General features: G+C 38.3%; 1 protein-coding gene across 2 annotated transcripts in view; it reads left to right on the top strand.

Annotated features, from left to right (window-relative positions):
• Positions 1 to 20,229, top strand: part of LOC126248012 (rab-like protein 6) — a 196,228-nt gene extending 175,999 nt beyond the window's left edge. The window contains exons 10-11 of one of the 2 annotated variants that reach the window (XM_049948596.1): positions 11,479 to 11,702; positions 19,115 to 20,229. In XM_049948596.1, coding sequence (XP_049804553.1) covers positions 11,479 to 11,667 — 189 coding nt within the window. In that variant the 3' untranslated portion in view covers positions 11,668 to 11,702; positions 19,115 to 20,229. Of the gene's footprint in view, positions 1 to 11,478; positions 11,703 to 19,114 lie in introns of those variants that run through there. The other variant, XR_007545398.1, reaches the window with a different exon arrangement.
• Positions 20,230 to 21,182: the final 953 nt, after the last annotated feature.

Genomic DNA, 21,182 nt, shown 5'->3' with positions numbered 1-21,182 from the left:
GGTCCATCCAAGCCCCTTTCTGCTGAAAATAAAGGACAGGTAAATTGTGCATTTCTTTTTTCTTGAAATATTGCAATTTTGTAGGTGTACCTTCTATGCCACGCCTAACTTTATGTGATCCTGTACCATTAGCGCAACACAATTCAGTTAGCCTTTCTGTGCTTGATGTATAACCAGGTGCACAAAACTTTGTCTTGCAAGCTAATGTCTTTGTTGGTAGACACTTCCAAAACAACCCAGTTTCATCCACATCATATATCTGCTCTAGCTCTAAATTTTATCATACAATAAACTCCTAGGAATCATTACAAAATTCAGAAGCACCCTTATTAACTCTATGTAACTTTTTTCCTTGGATGGTAGTCATCTGGATACCGTGAAGTTGTTTATATCTTGTTAACCAGCCAGAGGACACATTAAAATCTCTTCCATTCCCCAAGATCCTAAAAAAAACTGCGTGTGTTTGGCCCTATTGTGCCAGATACTTGTGTGCCCTCTGATTTTTTTCTGTTGAAACCATTCCAGAATAGCTTTATCCAGTTTTGTATAAGTACACATTTTCACAGGCTCCCACTCTACAAACCTGCGGGATGAGTCAGAACTGCTAGCAAATTGAATTATTTTGTCTTTGTTTTTCCGAATATCATGGATCATAGTTTCATCCACATTGTAAATCAATGTCATAGTTCTGGTAACAGTACTGTCTTCTTTGAGTTGTGTACTATTTCCAGTTCCTGCTTTATTGTTAACACAACATGTTTTCACTTTTCAGACATTTTTCTACCAGAAACCAATGACTGCATTCCGTAACAGTTACAGTCTAGTGCTTGTGGTCTTCAAGCAGCACTCTGTTTACTACACTTATGTAACATTGTGGGATTATCGCTCACCCGAGTTTACTTTAAGTCCACATTGCTTATTTTTTTTAGTAACCTAGCTGAGTATCTGGCATTTCCCAGGTATGTTTTTATTCCACTTCTATTAGCCCATCTCCTCCTTCCCTCTCTCCGTTTATCTCCTCTGCTCCCTCTCTGTGCATCTGCTTCTCCTCCCTGTCTCTGTCAACTTCCTCTGCCCCCCCCCCCCCCCCCACCACCAGTTCTCTGTCCATCTTCTTCTGCCCCCTATGCATCTCGTTCAGCCCCTCTATGCATCTCGTTCAGCCCCTCTATGCATCTCCTTCTGCCCCTCTATGCATCTCCTTCTGCCCCTCTATGCATCTCCTTCTGCCCCTTTGTACATCTGATACTCCCCCCTCTCTGTCCATCTGCTACTCCCCCCCTCTGTCCATCTGCTCTTCCCTTTTCCATCCATCTGCTCATTCCCCCTCTGTCCATCTGCTCTTCCCTTTTCCGTCCATCTGCTCATTCCCCCTCTGTCCATCTGAGCAGATACTTGCTCTGTCTATTTCCTCCTTGCCCCCTCTATTTCTTCCTCACCCCCTCTATTTCTTCCTCACCCCCTCTATTTACTCCTCGCCCCATCTATTTACTCCTCACCCCATCTATTTCCTCCTCACCCCATCTATTTCCTCCTCACCCCATCTATTTCCTCCTCACCCCATCTATCTCCTCTTTCCCCTCTCTTTCCTCTTTCCCCTCTCTCACCCCCTCTATTTACTCCTCGCCCCATCTATTTCCTCCTCACCCCATCTATTTCCTCCTCACCCCATCTATCTCCTCTTTCCCCTCTCTCTCATCTGTCCCCTCTCTCTCATCTGTCCCCTCTCTCTCATCTGTCCCCTCTCTCTCCTCTTTCCCCTCTCTCTCCTCTTTCCCCTCTCTCTCCTCTTTCCCCTCTCTCAGTCCACCTCCTCCCCCATCTCTTTCTGTCCATTTCCTCCTCCTCATCTCTCTGTACATCTTCCCCTTCCCATATCACTGTCCCTCTCCTCCTCCCCAATATCTGTGTCCATCTCCTCCTTTCCCTGTCTGTCTGTCCATCTCTTCCTCCTCACCCCAATAGGATTTTGCTGGTCCTTATCCCCACAGTATTTCATTGCAGATAGTAAGTAATGTGTGTACTAAATTTGTTTGAAATTGTTCCAGTATTTTTAGAGGGTTTTTTATCCATGGCTTTGCTCGCATGCAGACAGGTCACACGTATTTGTACACATGTTTCACCTGTATCTCAGGCGAATTTCACCCTATAGTTCTATTTTCATGCAACTCAATGTTTATGATGTCATATATGTTGAACTATATGCCGTACGTTGATGTAATTATGTAGGTACATTTGGCAGCATATGTGTATATTGTCTGCAGAATGTGTTGTAAAGAGACTTAGTAGCAAAGAAGAAATAAATTTAAACATCATACATGATGCTGCAGTATTTCACTCATACAATGAGATATATAATTTTGATGTATATTCATTGGTAGATGTGAAAACTATCTGCAAAATGTGTCACAAATACATTTAGAAGTGAAGCAGTTATAATTTAAAATATCCTATCTGATGTGACAATTTTAATGCATGAACAGTGAAAATGTAGTAAGTGGTAAACTGTTTTCTGTTCATCATTGTGTGGGGGTTTTCAACAAGAAAAAGGTTTTGTTAAGATTTCAAATTATGTGTTAAGTTTGTTGCAAGTCACTAAATGTTCTCATTCTCAAAATACTGAATGAAAAGAACCTGGGCATTCACTCGTCGTGGGTAGCACTTGTTTTTCATCTGCACTCCCAACTCTTTGGTAGGCAGGTGATTCTTACCATCACAGCGACTTTTTTCAGGCAGTAGATGTTGTATGTGTCAAGTGTAGTTGAAGTTGGCCCAGTAGTTTAGGAGGAGATTTGGAACATACAAGGGTCGTTCAGGAAGTAAAGAACATTGTGGCATAACTAAATAAAAATGAAAGATATTGACACAAAACATTGTTTACAAAGTTACAGTACCTTATTCTATTTTTAGTGTTGTTACCATAGCTGTCAAGACACTTACAGTAATGTGGAGCTGATTTTTCAATTCCCATATTGTACCACCAAACGAGATTTGAATCAGGATATCATTGCTTGTTTGAGCTCTGTTTTTCATGCAAAAATTCCATTAGTTTTGGGAATAAGTGAAAATCACTTGGTCCCAAGTCAGGGCTGTAAGGACGTCCAAAAATTTCTCACTTAAGATGCTGAAGTTCTTACTGGGTTCATGCTGATGCATGAGGTCACACAATGTTATGAATCAAAAACACCTTTGCCAACAACATTCCCTGTTTCTTGTCTTGAATGGCACACCAAAGTCATTGAAGAGTTTAGCAATAGGCCTATGAATTGATTGATTGACCTCTTGGCATGATATGCATATGAATCAAATGATTGACACTACACACTTCGCATTTGGTGGGATTTTCAGAGGGTGCCGCCATTTCAAAAGCTTACATAACAGCAACAAAATTCAGCTCATAGTGAGACAGTGGAAGGAGCTACCTGGCACACTGGCAGTCGTGGTGGGGGAGGATTGGTGCCTGGCATGGTGTGCAATCGTTTTTTACTTCCTGAACAACCCTTGTGCATACATACACAATACATACCTACATTTTTATAATATATATGGATGTAAGTGAATATTTTGATTGCACTGTAAGTATGGATTTTAAAAGCTTGATTATCATGCACAATATTATGAAAAGGATACATTGCTGCTTGCCATGTAGAGCAGACATTGATTCACAGACATGCACAATGAAAAAGACTGCTGTACATTTAAGCTTTCAGCCAAAAGGCCTTCTTCCAAAGAAGAAAAAAAAAACACACACACACACACACACACACACACACACACACACACACTCTCTGTAGAGCCAAAGAAACTGATGGACCTGCGTAATATCTTGTAGGGCCCCTGCGAGCATGCCCATAAGAGTACGGTGGGGGGTGGGGGTGGGGGGTGGAGATCTTTTCTTAACAGCACATTGCAAGGCCCCATATATGCTCAATAATGCTCATGTCTGAGGAATTTGGTGGCCAGCAGAAGTGTTTAAACTCAAAATAGTGTTCCTGGAATCACTATGTAGCAATTCTGGACCTGTGGGATGTCACATTGTCCTGCTGGAATTCCGTCAGAATGCACAATGAACACGAATGTATGCAGGTGATCAGACAGGATGCTTATGTATGTGTCACCTGTCACAGTCATATCTAGACATATCGGGGGCCCCACATCACTCCAGCGGCACACACCCCACACCATTAGAGAGCCTCGACCAGCTTGAACAGTCCCATACTGACATGCAGGGTTCATGGATTCATGAGGTTGTCTCCATACTCCGATACAATTTGAAACAAGACTCATCCAACCAGGCACCATGTTTCCAGTCATCAACAGTGCAATGACGATGACGGTGTTGACGGCACAGGCGAGGCGTAAAGCTTTGTGTCATGCAGTCATCAGGGATACACTAATGGGCCTTCGGCTCCAAAAGCCCATATCGATGATGTTTTGTTGAATGGTTCACATGCTGAGACTTGTTGATGGCCCAGCATTGATATCTGCTGCAATTTGCAGAAGAGTTGCACTTCTCTCATGTTGAACAATTCTCTTCAGTGGTAGTTGGTCCCGTTCTTGCAGGATCTTTTACCAGCCAAAGCGATGTCAGAGATTTGATGTTTTACTGGATTCCTGATATTCATGGTAGAGTCGTGAAGTGGTCGTATGTGAAAATCCCCACTTCATCGCTACCTCGGAGATGCTGTGTCCCATCGCTCGTGCGCCGACTATTACACCTCATTCAAACTCATTTAAATCTTGATAACCTGCCATTGTAGCAGATCTCTGTATTTGAATACGCATGCCTATACCATTTTCTTTGGCACTTGAGTGTTCAGACAAGTACGTCTTGCACACATGTGACCACTGTCTCTGGCCGCTGTGGCCAGACTGCAGACAGCGACTGTGCCTGATGGGAACAGCAACCTGTCATGGGTGGTAGGGATAAGGAGGCAGCCTGGGATGGGGATTGGGAATAGCAGGGTAGGGGAGGGTGCAGTGCTGCTTGTGAGAGTGTGCAGTGTTGTGCTTGGGACAAGGTAGAGCTGCTAGAGGTGCAATTGTGTTGTGAGGTTGTGGGAAGTGGGGGGAGGGGGGAATGGAAAAGGAGAGAAGTAGGGGAGATGAAAAAGACTAGTGAGTGCATTGGCAGAATAGAGGACAGTCTAGCACTGCAGTGGGAATGGGGTAGAGGATAGGTAGGTGAAGGACAGGGAGTAGTGAAGGTTGATACCAGAGGTTACAGGAACATAGGCTTTATCGCACAGTGAGTTCCCACCAGCACAGTTCAGAAAGTTGGTATTGGTAGGAAGGATCCAAGTGGCACGGGCTGTGAAGCAGTCATTGAAGTGAAGCACATTACGTTGGGCCGCATGTTCAACTAGTGGGTCGTCCAGCTGTTTCTTGGCCACAGTTTGTTAATGGCCGTTCATGTGGTCAAAGAACTTTTTAGTTGTTATTCCCACATAGACAGCAACTCAGTGGTAGCAACATAGTTTGTAGACCACATGAGTGCTTCCACGGGTAGTACTTCCTTTGATGGGATAGGTGATGGTGAGAGGATGTATGGGACAGATTTTGCATCTACTTCTATTGCAGGGATATGAGCGATGAGGCAAGGGGTTGGGCGAATGGGTGGAGTAGGTATGGACAAGGATATTGCACAGGTTCGTGTGTGCCAGAGTACTACTGTGGGAGGGCTGGGGAAAGATAGTGGATAGGATATTCCTCGTTTCATTACACGATAAATCCTGTTGTGGAATATGGTTCGGATGCACCAGCCCTGGGTGGTACTGAGACACAAGGGGATTTCTCCTTTGTGACCAGACAGGGGGTATGTGGGAGGTGTACAGAAATGGATGCCCCATGCCATGTCTCTCCAGTCACCTCCCACATTCCCACCATCTGGCCACAGAGGAGCACTTCCTATGTGACTCAGTACCATCCAGGACTGGAGCAACTGAATCACATTCTCTGACAGGGTTTTAACTACCTCTCGTCATGCCCTGAAATGAAGAATATCCTACCCACTACCTTTCCCATCCCTCCCACAGTGGCGAACCTACACAATATCCTTGTACATCCCAACTCCACCCCTGCTCCCAACACCCTTTTCTTATGGCTTATATCTCTGCAATAGAATTAGATGCAAGACTTGTCCATACATCTTCCTACCATCACCTCCTCCAGTCTCTGTCAGAGGCAAGGCTACTTGTGAAAGCAGTTGTGTGATCTACAAACTAAGCTACAACAACCGTGCTGCTTTCTACATGGGCAAGACGACTGACAAACTGTCTGACCACATGAATGGTTACTGACAAACTGTGGACAAGAACAGCTGGACCGGCCACTTGCAGAACATGCTGCCCAACACAATGTGCTTCAGTTCAGTGACTGCTTCACAGCCTGTGCACCCTCTGGATCCTTCCTACCAACACCAGCTTTTCTGAATTTTGCAGATGGGAACTATTCCTGCAATATATTCTATGTTCCAGTAACCCCCTGACCTCAACCTTTGCTAGTCCCTATCCTTTACCTACCTACTCATTTCACTGCTCCCATTCTAATGGTACACAGCCTTCTATTCCGCCAATGCACCCACTAGTGCTTTTCCTCTTCTCTTCTACTTTCCTTTTTCACTACCCCCCATTCCCCGTTTTCCGACCTCCCAATTGCACGTAGCAGTCCTACCCTGTCCCCACCATGTCCCCTGCATGCTCCCACAAGCGAAGTGGCTCTGCTCCTTCTCCTCTCCTTCTATTCCCCCCTCCTTACCCCCAAAACCCACCTCAGATTGCTGTTCCCATCATCCACAGTTGCTGTCCACAGTTCAGCCACAACAACCAGAGACATTGGTCATGTGCATGCATTTTCTAGTGTTGAAGAAGGCCTATCATGTGAAAACTTAAATGTATAGCAGTCTTTTTGTTGTGCCTGTCTGCAGCTTAACATCTCTATATGGTGAGTAGCAATCTATCCTTCTCATAATATTGTTGTTATTCCATCATGGACTTCCCATTATTTGAGTATTATGTACGTATTATATATAATGTTAAAATTTTCAGTGGTCATTGTATACTTATTTGCAAAGAATATTTTTAAAGTAGTTTTATTTAGTTTATTGCCTTCATTTCTTTCCAATTTGGAGCAGGGTTTTGCGTTTTTGGTGTGGTATGCATTCAGTAAACTGAGAAGTCTGAGTCAGTATTATTTAGTGGGACTTATCCAATTTTGTTGGCATGTCCCCACAATGTGCTTATGAAGGTATACGTTGTGAGGATGCTTACAGAGTTACATCATTCTGTATTTTTAACATGTAGTACCTGGTGTTTCAACATTATTAAACACTAAGAGAACATTGGAATAAAGTCCATGACAAGTGCTCCTGATGAAAAAAAGAACAACGAGGCAAATTATCTCTTGGTAATTTTTTTCAGTTTCATTTGTAATTTTGTGATTCCATTTTGTCTACAGATATTCCATTAAAGATGTTAAACAGTCCTGTTGTTACAAATTCTACAGATAAGATACACATTACAGAATTACCAAATGAATTGTCTTTGCACAAAAACTATATGAATCAGTGCTACATTTATACTGTTAAAACATCTGACTTAAAATTCAAAGTAATTTTTGTGAATGCCAGTTGATTAAATACCAAGATTGTGGTAAAATTATAATTATATTCCTAAAAAAGAATAAACAGTTATGCCTTATCTAATTGCAACTGAGCAGTCTCAGGCAACAAATAAATCTGAATTTTATGCATATATTTCTCTTTGTGAATAATGTATCAAGTTAAATAATGAAAGCCAGTATGCTCTCAGAGTTAAATTTTTAAATGTCATACCTTTGATCTTCTTTGTCCATGTTGCAACAACTGTCCATGCCACTTTTATTCATTTTGTGAGCTGGTGTCTTAACAACAGAAGATGTTTGCTACCAGCAAACTAGCAGCACCTGGTTTTTCCCTGCCACCAGAACCAATTGTAACAAACCAGTGCCCGTGGTTGAATGCAGTGATTTACTGTACCAAACATTTATTAAGTGTTTGGTGTGTTCTGGAGATATTTAGTCCTCAACATGGAGCCTCTATTAAAATTTCTCATGTGATGCTGAAAAATATGGAAATAAATGCTAATATTTCTTGCATATATATCTGCTCACTTTTTTTATCTTTTTACTGTTACTGCCTTAATAGAAACGAAATGTGAGTAGAGTACTTTATCGTAAAATTTACAGGTCAAATTTTTTAACATAATGCTACTACATATGACAAAACACTTACCCCACTCTCCACAGAACAAGTTCCTGTGAACAGCATAGTTTATTTTTCTGATATTTCTTTTTGTATTTTCACAGTTGATAAAAGCTCTTCAGGTTGCCTGTCTGGAGGGTGATATTTGCTCCCTTATCAAATCATTAAAATGCCTTGTAAATATTCATTCAGCCAATCAAAATATACACTTAAAATTATTTTCTTTCTTGGCTACATTGATACCTCAAAAATATGTATTCCCTGTCCAGTACCTCCTAAAAGAAATTGTTTCCTCCTCAGAACTGTAAGATAACACAGTTATCATGAAAATCACCCAAAGTTGACTCTGTTAGTTACTTAATTTTTATGAGCCTTCCCTTTTTCATACATATTAAAGTTTTCTTTCTTTGTTCTTCATAATAATGTAATAATTTCATTTTCCATGTAAATGTGTTCCCTTTTACAAAGAACATGTATAACTTTGACAAGTTTCAAAATTAATTCCAGTTTCAAATTACTTTTTAGATAGATTGTCAGCTTGTTTATGGCAAGATTCAGCCCTTGTTTACTGTTTACACAAATTATAACAAATTTTCTCAGTACTATGACACATTCAGTAAAAATTTCCTCTCTTCATTTTAGTTATTCCTCTGTCATACTTGTGTTGCTAGAGATTGTTCTCACCTATTTTCAAAATACTGAATCACATTCATGTTGCTCTTTTGCAAATAGTCACAATACTAACTGTAAGACAGTCAATCAGTTAGGCATACTCATTAGAACATGAACTATGTTACAGAGACACACAATCAGTTATCTTGTTAGCAAGGACTACGAAATCAATGTGCCACTCCTCAGTTTAAAACATAAATTATACAATATGCTTATTTTATAGCTGACCAGCATGTATGTGATCCACTTGTGATTTCACACACGAGTAGCCTATCCAGATTTACCACTCATAAACTCCAGCCCTCTCCTTCATGTTGTTTATAATGTATATGAGAATTTGATCTGACATATATGTATGAAAATATACAGCTAATCATTTGCTTCACCCATTGCACTTCAAAATGGCATTCTCAAACTTCTTTAAACAAATGGCTAATAATAACTTCATCTCACTGTGAAAAAATGTGCTAAAAGGAAGGCGCATGTTAAGTGTAAAGACGAAATTTTGAAGCTGACTTTTATCTTGTTTACAATTTTTATTCAGCACACTAGCAAAACCTGTAAATGAAGTATTAACGCATGAGTTGATGTTGAAGCAAAGGACACTGTTGTTGCAAAAAAATATTGGCCTCCTCAGTCAAGAGGACAAACATGACATGAAAACAGTACCCAAAAAATATAAAACCAAGAAAAATTTTAAGTACTTTTTATTTTGGTTGTGTAGGTGCAGATAACTGTATTTGTGAAACAAGTGAAAAGAAAAAGTGTAGTGTGAACAAATCAAGATAGAAAAGTTTTTCCATACAGAAAATTAAGATAAGGTATCAAATGTGACTGTGCACATAGTATGTTTTCTGGCTCTAAAAATGTTGTTGCAACATTATCACTTATTGTCAGCAAAACAACCCAAAAACTACATGAAACATGATGGCGTGCACTGCAAATATGAGCTGAGAAATCCATAATTTTCCAGCAATAAGTGAACTTATAACTGATTTACATGCATATAGCTAAAGGCAAAACATAGTCACAAGAATTCACAAAAGAAACCATCATAAAATAACAATCACAATTAAACCTGTTATGAAATTCAGTTCTGTGACAGCTGTGAACCGTAGAAAAAGCTCTGCATTTAGCAGATATGACATTTTCCATATGCGCGCATGGTGAACAGTATATTGCATAGAACAAGACAAAATATGTTGTGGTCTCAGTCTAAAAACCTATACAAATTAAAAATACATATGTGATTACATTTTTTATTCCAAATTGTCACAAGTTACCTGAATGATAATGTGTAAGCAGAGTTGGAAAGTCTGAATAAGGAGGTACAAAACATATAAATGTTATTTAAAAACACAACATTTGTTGACATAAACAGTTACTTCCTGTCTACAGATTATGGAAGTATGGGAACAAAGTTCACCATGGTCACAGTCTAGTAAAAAATGTTTTCATCTCACTGTTACATCAAATTAGAATAGAACTGAGGACTGCAACAGAAGTGATGTTGTGACTAGTGTTTCTAGGTTACAGGCATTGGCACGATATCTAACAGTAAGATATAATGTAGGACAACCAATCATAGGTCAGTTATTGGTTACAAAAGGCCATCTCAGCAGCAGTCAACAACCTGCTGCTTCAAATGAAAATGATGGAGATAATCATCAAAGAAATAACTTTTTACTCTAATTTGATGCAACATTAAGACAGAACAATTATATTTATATATATATATATATATATATATATATATATATATATATATATATATATATATATATATATATATAATGGAAGGATTTTTTTAATTACAAAGGTTTTGGAAATAGTTAATAAGAAGTTAAACAGGCAGTGGGGGTGGTGTGGACAGCATTCATCTCAAGATCAAGAATTGTCTCTTTTTAGAAAATCAAATGTATGATGTTCTGTTATTCAAGTGATGTATTGTGGACAAGAACAATGTTTTTAGTGGAATTAAGATGACCAAAATTTATGTAGTACACAGTTACAACATGTGTGCATCATAAAGACTAACACTCAAAAGAGACAAATTATCATTTTTGCATTATCATTTAGAAGGCTTAGCAAATAGAATAAATACATTTTAATTCTTATTGCAGAATTTTCTCCTTTTGTGATTGTTGTTCTCGGGGCACCATAAATCTGTATATAATATTCATTATTTCAAGTTAATGAAATATGTATGACCTACTTGCATTTGTGCTTACTGAATATGTTGATGTACATGAAATCATATGTTGCTGTATAATTCTGTAGCCATTTCATTTATACTAAGAGTTAACCACTGTTAATGATTTCTCTGCTCATTGTAATGTTTCAGAATGAATTGTGATGCACATAGCAAATGAAAATATTGTTGTTCACAACCTCTGTCAATTCATCTTATTTCAGTTTTTGTAACTGGATTAGTATAGATGAACCACCAAATTTATCAGTGACATTCCTATGTTTGAAATATATTTCATTTTAATATTGTCTTAACAATATTTTTTTATTGCTCAGATAGTAACATGTTTGATGGTGTACTCTTTCTTTTCAATTAGGGTGATGAAAAAAATGTCAAAAAACACAAGAAAAAACTAAACAAGGATAAAGAACAGAATGAGGATAAAAAGAAGAAAAAGAAATCTAGTAGGAAGCCCCATCTTCTTGAAAATAACAGGGATGAACTTGAAGAGTTCTTGAATGGTACTGGTGTAATACCAGTTGATGCAGCGTATGAGGCCATCTAGCACTTGTCGTCTGTTATCAGTGAACTACAGAGGAGGTAAGTAATCTCAGGAAACATGAAATAAGTAATTACCTATGCACCCTCCATTACATCATCATGTAAGTCACTTTTTATCTCTTTGAATCCAGCATCAAACTTCTTCATTCCATCTTACATCTATGAGTGTACGAACCGGAGTATAGCTCTAATGTTTGTAATCCCCTCCATTCACAAATTGAATTTTTAGTGGATGATGAGCTCTTGTTAAAAAAAAGAACTTCAAACAGTTCCTTTTGCAAGGGTCATTTTATACTATAAAAAAGTTCCTGAACCGAGGCGTAGTATCCCTATACCTATAACACTCAGATACACTGTCTGATCAAAAGTATCCAGACACATGTTAGTGGCAGTTAATATGGGACATGCATACCTTTTGCTTTTATGGCAGCTTGAACTCTACTAGGGACATGTTCAATGAGGTGTCTGAATGTCTCTGGAGGAATGGCTGCCCATTCTTCCTCAAGAGCTGAAACCAGAGAAGTTAATGATTACAGGTGGGTTATTCATGAACAAATGTGTCCAAAGGAACAGTTTACTAAAGTGAACAAAAAGACAGAGGAATGACTTCCAAGGAACGGTCATTCACCACTCACTTTGGTCGCGGTTGGTCTCGCTCCCAGGAACTGTTGTTCACTGTTCACGTTGGCCAGTCTCATTCCCTCCTCGGTCTCATTCCTCAGTCTAGTTTTGCCATTCCTTGTTACTGAATTGGTCTCATTTGATCAGTTTCATTATTTTTTTGTGTAGTCACTCACTCCTTGTTCCAGTTCAAATTTTTAATAATGAGATAACTTATACAAAAATTAAGTTGTTTGTGATACGTACATATTTTTCAGACAGCAAAAAGAGAAATCTGCTTACTCTTCATTATTTTGATCAACTTTAGAACACATATTTATCCCAAAGCAAGTTGTTTTCTGTTTGAAGAGACAAAATGAGGCAGCCATTAGTTTCCCCCCTAATTTATAGATCTGCTTTATTTAGGCTATTATTTCTTAGGTGTGGTTTTGTTTCTTTCTGTTACCCCCTAATTTGGTTTATTTGCACAAAAAATAGTTGTGCATTATTCTGGCTGTATAGGCAAAGAGGAAGGGGTGCCTCTACATTTGAAATATCATAGAATGGCATAAAATCATGTTTACGTTTCATCTAAAATAATAATGTTCAAAAGGAACTTTTTAATGAAATATTTTTTTACTTTTGTGTCAATTGTTATTACTATATTGCTGCATTAACTTTAATAATACAATCTATAAGCCTACTATTTCCTGTGTGAGGCAAATATGATGAGAAAATCACATTTTATTTTAAGAATATGTATTCTTTGATAATGTCTCTGTTGGACACCTGTTTCCATTGGATAACCTACAACTCTTAGCTTAGTAACTAGGTGTTGAGTGTTGATGACAACTTCATTTTCATGTCACTGTGAGGAATCTGTCAGAAGGAACATGTCACTCAAATCAGATCTGTTTAAAAATAATCTTATTTTATTAGAAACAAGCTGTTCAATCCCATTTGTCATAATTTTTGATCATTTCCTACTAGAATACTTATATATTTTTGTCTGTTGATTCTGCTTTATGATTCAGTGTAGTGATCTTCTCATTTTTGTTTCAGAAGATTAAGGTGACAGAATGGGGGACAGAAACCATAAATGATTTTTCAGTTTTTTTTACTCATGTGCAGGGTACTGGTGAACTGATATACATGTATAAAGTTTTTAAAGACTTCTGAAATCCAAACCTGGTGCTTTGGCTTATGAAGTGGCACAGAATGATGCTTTGACTTACATACTGGCAAGGAAAATACAAATAGAACAAATTGCAGTCTCTACTTGTTGTTGTAATTCAACTTAATCATGGAACATAAATGTTTTCTGTACGTAAATGGCCTTCACCATCCATCTTGCATGATGGATCCCCTTGGAGCACAGAAAGATGCTCCACAAGATGGTTCTTTGAGAAGGGAATATGTATTTAATTCAAAAGCTGTCAATGTAATCCTCTCATATATCTTATTCCTGCAAGATAAATACAAAGAGATCTTCCTCCAAAATCTTTTCAATCAAAACACATTCACTTCTAAAACTGATCATACTTTATGCTGTTCTGACAGAAACTAATGATTTAACTTAAAAGCCATTCAGCATGAATTTCATGGACATTTTTTTTGTGCCCATTCCCATAGTACATTAAATGAATGAAATGTGTGTAAAATTATCAATATTGAAATATATATATATATATATATATATATATATATATAGAGAGAGAGAGAGAGAGAGAGAGAGAGAGAGAGAGAGAGAGAGATGATGTGACTTACCGAACGAAAGCGCTGGCAGGTCGATAGACACACAAACACACACACAAAATTCAAGCTTTCGCAACACAAACTGTTGCCTCATAAGGAAAGAGGGGAAAGGAGAGGGAAAGACGAAAGGATGTGGGTTTTAAGGGAGAGGGTAAGGAGTCATTCCAATCCCGGGAGCGGAAAGACTTACCTTAGGGGGAAAAAAGGACAGGTATACACTCGCGCGCACACACACACACACACACACACACACACACACACACACACACACACACACATATACAGACACAAGCAGACATATTTAAAGACAAAGAGTTTGGGCTTGTGTCTGTATATGTGTGGATGGATATGTGTGTGTGTGCGCGAGTGTATACCTGTCCTTTTTTCCCCCTAAGGTAAGTCTTTCCGCTCCCGGGATTGGAATGACTCCTTACTCTCTCCCTTAAAACCCACATCCTTTCGTCTTTCCCTCTCCTTTACCCTCTTTCCTGATGAGGCAACAGTTTGTTGCGAAAGCTTGAATTTTGTGTGTGTGTTTGTGTTTGTTTGTGTGTCTATTGACCTGCCAGCGCTTTCGTTCGGTAAGTCACATCATCTTTGTTTTTAGATATATTTTTCCCACGTGGAATGTTTCCCTATTTTTTTTTTCCCAAGTATACATGCGCCTAAAATTTATATTTTAAGTACATTATACAAATTTACTGAATTGTTGAATTTCATATTTGTTTTACTCTCATCGGTTAATGGCTGCCTGTGCTCACTCAGAAGTTCTCTTTCTCAAATAACTCATTCCATGCATAAACCTTGGGGCCCCCTTTCTGCTGATGACTGATCAAAAACAGGTTATCTTTTTCAATTGTAAAGATTGCCAAAGCAATGATTTCTGCTATATCATCAAAGTTTTTTTTAAAAAGTCTTGTTTCTTTTCACTTATGAATTTCTGATGATCTCCTAGCATATTTATGTTGTTGCTCCCATTGCTGATACAAAGCTTCTATTTTTACATTTTAGAATGCAGTCTCTCAGCTTCTGTGTCGAAACTCCATGTAGCATGCACAGTTAGGTAAAAAATGAATGATGAATGAGTAAAAAAGAATGGTTCCCAAAAAGGAATGATCAGCAGTGTACTAGTTCCCAAAGATGAATAAGTGTGCCCATCTCTAGCAGTGGTGTTGGATGCAGGAGTCTAATGGAGAGTTGACATTCTAACTCATCTAAGATGTATTTCATTTGGTTCAGGATACTCTGGGCAGGCAAGAACAATTCAGGAATGTTACTGTCCACAAACCATTGTCTAACAGATGCTGCTTCATGGCAGGGTGCATTTCATCCTTATAGAAAGTCATCATCTCCAAACTGTTCCTCTGCTGCACACTTTACACACTGCTGTAAAATATGTTCATATCCTTCCACATGTAGTGGTTTCTTAAGCACAATGAGGGGATCACAGCTTAACCACAAAAAATACTCTCATGCTGTAACACCTGTGCTTCACTATTGCCTACGTGGTAGCAGGTAACGTTTTCCAGGCATTCGCCAAATCCAAACCCTTCCACCAGTTTGCCACAGGGTATAGTGTGATTCTCTCTTGCCCAGTCATCCACTGTCTGGTGACATCATTCTTTATCTTACCACAATCAACACTTAACATTGATTACAGAAATGTGTTGCTTCTGAGAAACTGCTTGACCATTCTTTTAAACTCATGTACAGTCATTGCGTTAGCCGATCAGCTCATTGCACTTTGGAACTCACAAATGATTCCTTCCACTGATATTTTTTTACAGCTGTGTTCTGCAGTGCTTCAGCTGCGGTTTTTCTTTCACATTTCCACTCCACAATCATATCACGAATGGAATGATTTTTTCACTCTGTAGTGGCGTGTGAACTGATATGAAACTTCCTGGTAGATTCAAACTGTGTGCCAGATTGAGACTCAGACTCGGGAACTTTGCCTTTTGCGGGCTAGTGCTCTATCAACTGAAGCTACCCAAGCACAACTCACGACCCATCCCCACAGCTTTGCTTTCATCAATATCATCTCCTGCCTTCCAAAGTTCACAGAAGTTCTCCTGTGAAATGTGCTGGACTAGCACTTTCTCTAAGAAAGGATATTTCGGTGACATGGTGTAGCCACAACCAGGGGAATGTTTCTAGAATAAAGTGGAGTGTGCTAGACAGGGACTCAAACTCAGGACCTTTGCCTTTTGCAGGGAAGTGCTCTACCAACAGAGTTACCCAAGCGCAACTTATGGCCTGTCCTCACAGCTTTACTTCTGCCAGTACCTTATCTCCTACCTTCTAAACTTCACAGTACTTCTCCAGCGAAATACACAGGACTGCCTGCGAAAAGCAAAGGTCCTAAGTTTGAGTCTCAGTCCAGCACACAGGTTTAATCTGCCAATAAGTTTCATATCAGTGCACACTCCACTGCAGAGTAAAAAATTCACTCTGGAAACATCCACTAGGCTGTTTCTAAGCCATGTCTCTGCAATATCCTTTCTTCCAGGAGTGCTAGTCCTGCATCTTTCACAGGAGAACTTCTGTGAAGTCTGGGAGGTAGTAGATGGGGTGCTACTGGAAGTAAAGCTATGAGGACTGATCATGAGTTATGCTTAGATAGCTCAGCTGGTTGAGCACATGCCCACAAAAGGCAAAATTCCTGAGTTCGAGTCTCAGTCCAGCACACAGTTTTAATCTACCAGGAAGTTTCAGATCACTAACAGTCATCGGTCAACCTGGACAGCATTAGAAGGGTTGAAATATCACTGATTTGTTACACAGGTGACATCCAATGACTGGTCCATGTTCGAAGTCACTGAGCTATCCAGGCGGACCCATTCTGCTATTACTATTTCTCTACTCAAAATACAGTACTTCCCACCTCCTTTTGTATTGGAGAGTCTGCCTCTCATAACATCTAGTGGACAATTCCACATAACATATGGGTGTGCGAACACTTTTGATCAGATAACATACATTCCATAATCCTTATTTGTCTGCATGTTTATTTATTATTGCAAAACATATTTAAATATTTTTATTTTCTGTTACAAAATGCAGCAGCACAGGTTTTTTTCTGCTTACCCACTAAGACAGAAGGCACTCATCTTAAAGGTTTCTGCAGAAACACACGTGCCCTGAAACAACATATAATGTTCCTCAACTAAGAAAAGCTGTAAAAGATTTAGTTGCTCTACACATGTCAAAATTTTTTAAGTTTACTGGGTCTGGCTATAACTTCTGAATGAAGAAAGGTCCTTTTCAAAAATTTCTTTATATATTGCCTTTTCTTTATACATTCATTTCCTATGAAGTCCATCATAGCAAACAGTTCCAAAAATGCAAAACCAGAAATTAACAGAGTTTGGAATTAGCCTTTCAAATGTACAGCACACTTTCACTCTAATAGCTAGTTTGAGGTTTCACACAGACCTGACAGCAGCACAGATTTCTGTTCTGACTTTCTACTAGGACCAGAAGCACTCATCTAAACGGTTTCTGCAGAAACATGCCTACCCTGAAGTGATGTTTAGTTCCTCAACTATGAAAAGCTGTAAAAAATTTCAACAGAGTGCATATTTTGTAAGTTTACCAGATCTGGCTATAACATCTGAATGAAGAAAAGTCATTACATTAAAGTTCCTTTATATCTTGTTATTTTTCTATACATTCATTTGCTGCTAAGTCCATCCTAGCTTACAGTTCGCCACTTGTATAGCACACTTTCACTCTAATAGTTAGTTGAAGGTTTTCACACAGACCTGATACAGAAAGAAATACACATTGTTTTACAGTTTGGAATGCTTACTCTAATACTATGCACATCATCACTTTTGACGTAGAAAGTCCTCTGTTACTATTGCACAGCACACAACACAGAATTTCTCCAAAAGAAATTTGCAGTTCATACAGAAGTAATCTGAAACTTCCATAAACATTATCCACATTTAATCTTACACATTTCCTAATACATCACAGATTCCAAAAGTTGACTGTTACTCATATGTAACAAAATTTAATAGAGGCCCTGGCAACATGACCTCACATCTTGAGAGAAGGCCACTAACTCAGTTGCAAAAATCCTCTCCCAGTATTGATTCATAATAATGAGAGAAGTAGTCAACTGTTGTTCAGGTACCTATATGCAAATTGGCTTGAGGAGCAGGCTGATTTGTGTGAACATGTGTTACTCTGAGGTCATGACTCATTGCATGTGGCAACTTAGCTCCGATCAGTTTCCTTATAGGTGGTCTATATTGCTATGCCACTCATAGAATATAACCACAACAAATTTGTAAAACTGACATGTTCTATGTCCTGTGGTACACTCACAACATGGATCATTAGACCAAGAAGTAAATAGATTCAGCTGGCTACAGGTCCTGCCCTCTTGTATTTCATTCTAATTACAGTCTTATTACATCTCTCGCTGTACTCTCTTTTCTGGATCCTTCCTTTATTCTACTGTGTCTAATGCTCACTGGGAAACCCGTAGTTTTAAACAGCTTTCATATTAAAAAGTCAAAGTCTCATTTTTCACAGGGCAGAACTGGTAACAGAAACTGATTGCATGCTTTCATTATCGGACACATTGGAATCTTAATGTTGAAAACTCTTATTTAATTTGCCAAAGTTTTCCAAGTCATTTCTTTACTCTTCAGTTTCTTCTGCCATCACCCAGCCATCCTCATTTCTCCAAAATAAAAAAGATTATCAACTGATTCTATGAATTTGTTGTCATTTCCCAAAATTTTGTAACATTTTTTGTTGTTGTGCCAGTGTGAGTGCTGCATCTTCACACAGATTATTGGTAGTGATATACAGATAATTTCACAATTAATGTTCACGATATCTGTAAGTTGTTTAACTCGGAACTTCTAACTGAAACAAGAATCACTACAAGCATTTATTCTGTTAGTGTTAACACTACAACCTGCATGATTTCCTTGAGGCAACTGTATCAACATGATTTACAATCTTAAGTCTGTGTAATTGTTTGTGTCAATTTTTTTAAACAAGATTATATTTTATCACTAATAGCATTAATATTATGTGTTTCTGTTTTCTTCTTCTGTTTCATTCTACAAATGAAGAATCTGATGAGGATCACCTTGCTACAGTGTCCCTGTCGTGGATTGTTCTCTCTGTGGTATGGGCCAACACAGCCCCAGAAACTGACTTACAAACTTACAAAGTGCTGAAAACAGTGACAGCATGTTACTCAGGACATTATCATCTTTCTTTTTTCTCCTTTTCCTGTTTTCCCATCCTTCCTGCACCCGTCTCTCCCAAATCATTGTTTTGTTTACCTCTCCCCTCCCCCATCATACATATCTTGCTATTCTTTTTGTGCCCTTCTACATTCTTGTGCCCCATCCTCCTCCTCCTCCTCCTCCTCCTTCTCCTCCTCCTCACTACCTTGACCTCCAGTGCCCTCCATAGTGCCAAGTTGACTAGTGCCTGAGGTGTGGAAGTTGTTTGTTGCTTTCCTGCGGTGTTTGCTGGACCTTCCCTGCAGTGTTTGCTGGATACTCCCCTTAACTATGCCATTGTAGGCATCCCACTACACATTTGTAAGTAGTATTCTGTGAACACAGCAAAAACAGTGCGTTCCTACACACATGCAGTTACTGGACTGGCCATCTGTTGCCTTTGGTGATTTGTGTCATTGATTATGAGATTGCTACCGCTTGCCTTCCAAATGGTTGCATTTGAACTTATCTGCTCGCCCCAATGGCAGATAGTGCTAAGCAGTGTTATGTCTCCTATTTGACATGGTCTAGCTATACTAGCACTAATTAAAGTTGTGCTGTGTTTGAGTGCTGAAGTGGGAACTGTGCAAAGGCTAGCACTGTACAGGGCCCTGCCCCACAGTCCCTGGATCTCCATTCACTTCTGAATCTACCAGAAGTTGCCGTACTAATAACTAGCAGATTGTATATAATTTTGTGTCAAATATATAAATGTTGAGTATGCAGTGTGATACCATGTACAATGTGTATTTGAGTGAAAGAGTCAATTACATACAAATTGTTGTTGTATGTTCATCAGTTTCATTTGTTTACAATTTTTATACTGCTTACATTTAGTCAATATCATATGTAAATTTCATAATGTAGATTGAATGAAACAGAAGTGTGCTTCCCAATATTCAATGTATAACATATTTTTGAAAATAATGTTACAATAAAATTGTGATTTTTATGAATATTTAGTTATTTGTAATAACTACATGAAGCTAACTGTATTTAATTGATGTAATATGTGTTACAAATTTCTACTGCAAAAAATGATTCAAAATGTTTGTTGTTTTTAGAGACATTTGACAACTAACTCTTTATAACAAACACTTTATCTTTCTTATTTATTGGCTATATTAGTTTCAATAGTTTCTATATCATAACATTCAGAATTTTGCATCTTACTGTTCTGAAAATGTCATTTACTAGTTGAAATGCCTGAAAATCTCTATAAGTTTTTATCCCCAGTTTGAAGTTCATATGTCTAAGAAATGTTTTATGGTTACTAGTAACTGAATCAGAATAAGACAGAATGAGTTCAGGCTAAACATGCTGCAATTGTGGTTGTAGAAACTGCTTTACAAGAAGACATAATTTTGTGTTTTAACTAGATATGGTGGGTGGCAAGAGTGTTGCAACTTGTCTGTAATGTTACTTCACGTGTTTTAGTTCATAGGGGCTTATGTAAGCCTTTCAGCATACATGCATTGTTTTAATAAGCTTTAATCACCCAAAGATCATGGCCATGGTGCAGGCAGTAAAAATATTGTTGTTTTGTGATTTATGAACATGATTTTTGTCAGTGAGGACAATCTGAAACTTCATTGACTTCTTTTAGTTTGCTATTGTTATCATATAGACATCATTTCTGAATTGGACCTAACAAAGATTGAATATCACAATATTAATGTACAGAAATATTCATAACTAACCTCAGTTGATTTTTATGCTAATGTTACATCCTAGATGGAATATAAATGTTACCATTACACATTTCATCAGCTATATTTTTGCATGATAAACTATTTTAAAGTCTGACACACTAATTATTCTATAAAGATTTTTAAATAAAAACAGTCAACGTTTGCAAGTAGATTGCTAAAATTTAAAATTTATTAATCAGGAGCCAGTTTTGATCGTG

This window comes from Schistocerca nitens, chromosome 3 (assembly GCF_023898315.1).
Source record: "Schistocerca nitens isolate TAMUIC-IGC-003100 chromosome 3, iqSchNite1.1, whole genome shotgun sequence".
NCBI classification, from domain to species: domain Eukaryota; kingdom Metazoa; phylum Arthropoda; class Insecta; order Orthoptera; family Acrididae; genus Schistocerca; species Schistocerca nitens.
The sequence above is the reverse complement of the archived record's forward strand: the minus strand, read 5'-3'. Positions and strand labels throughout refer to the sequence as shown.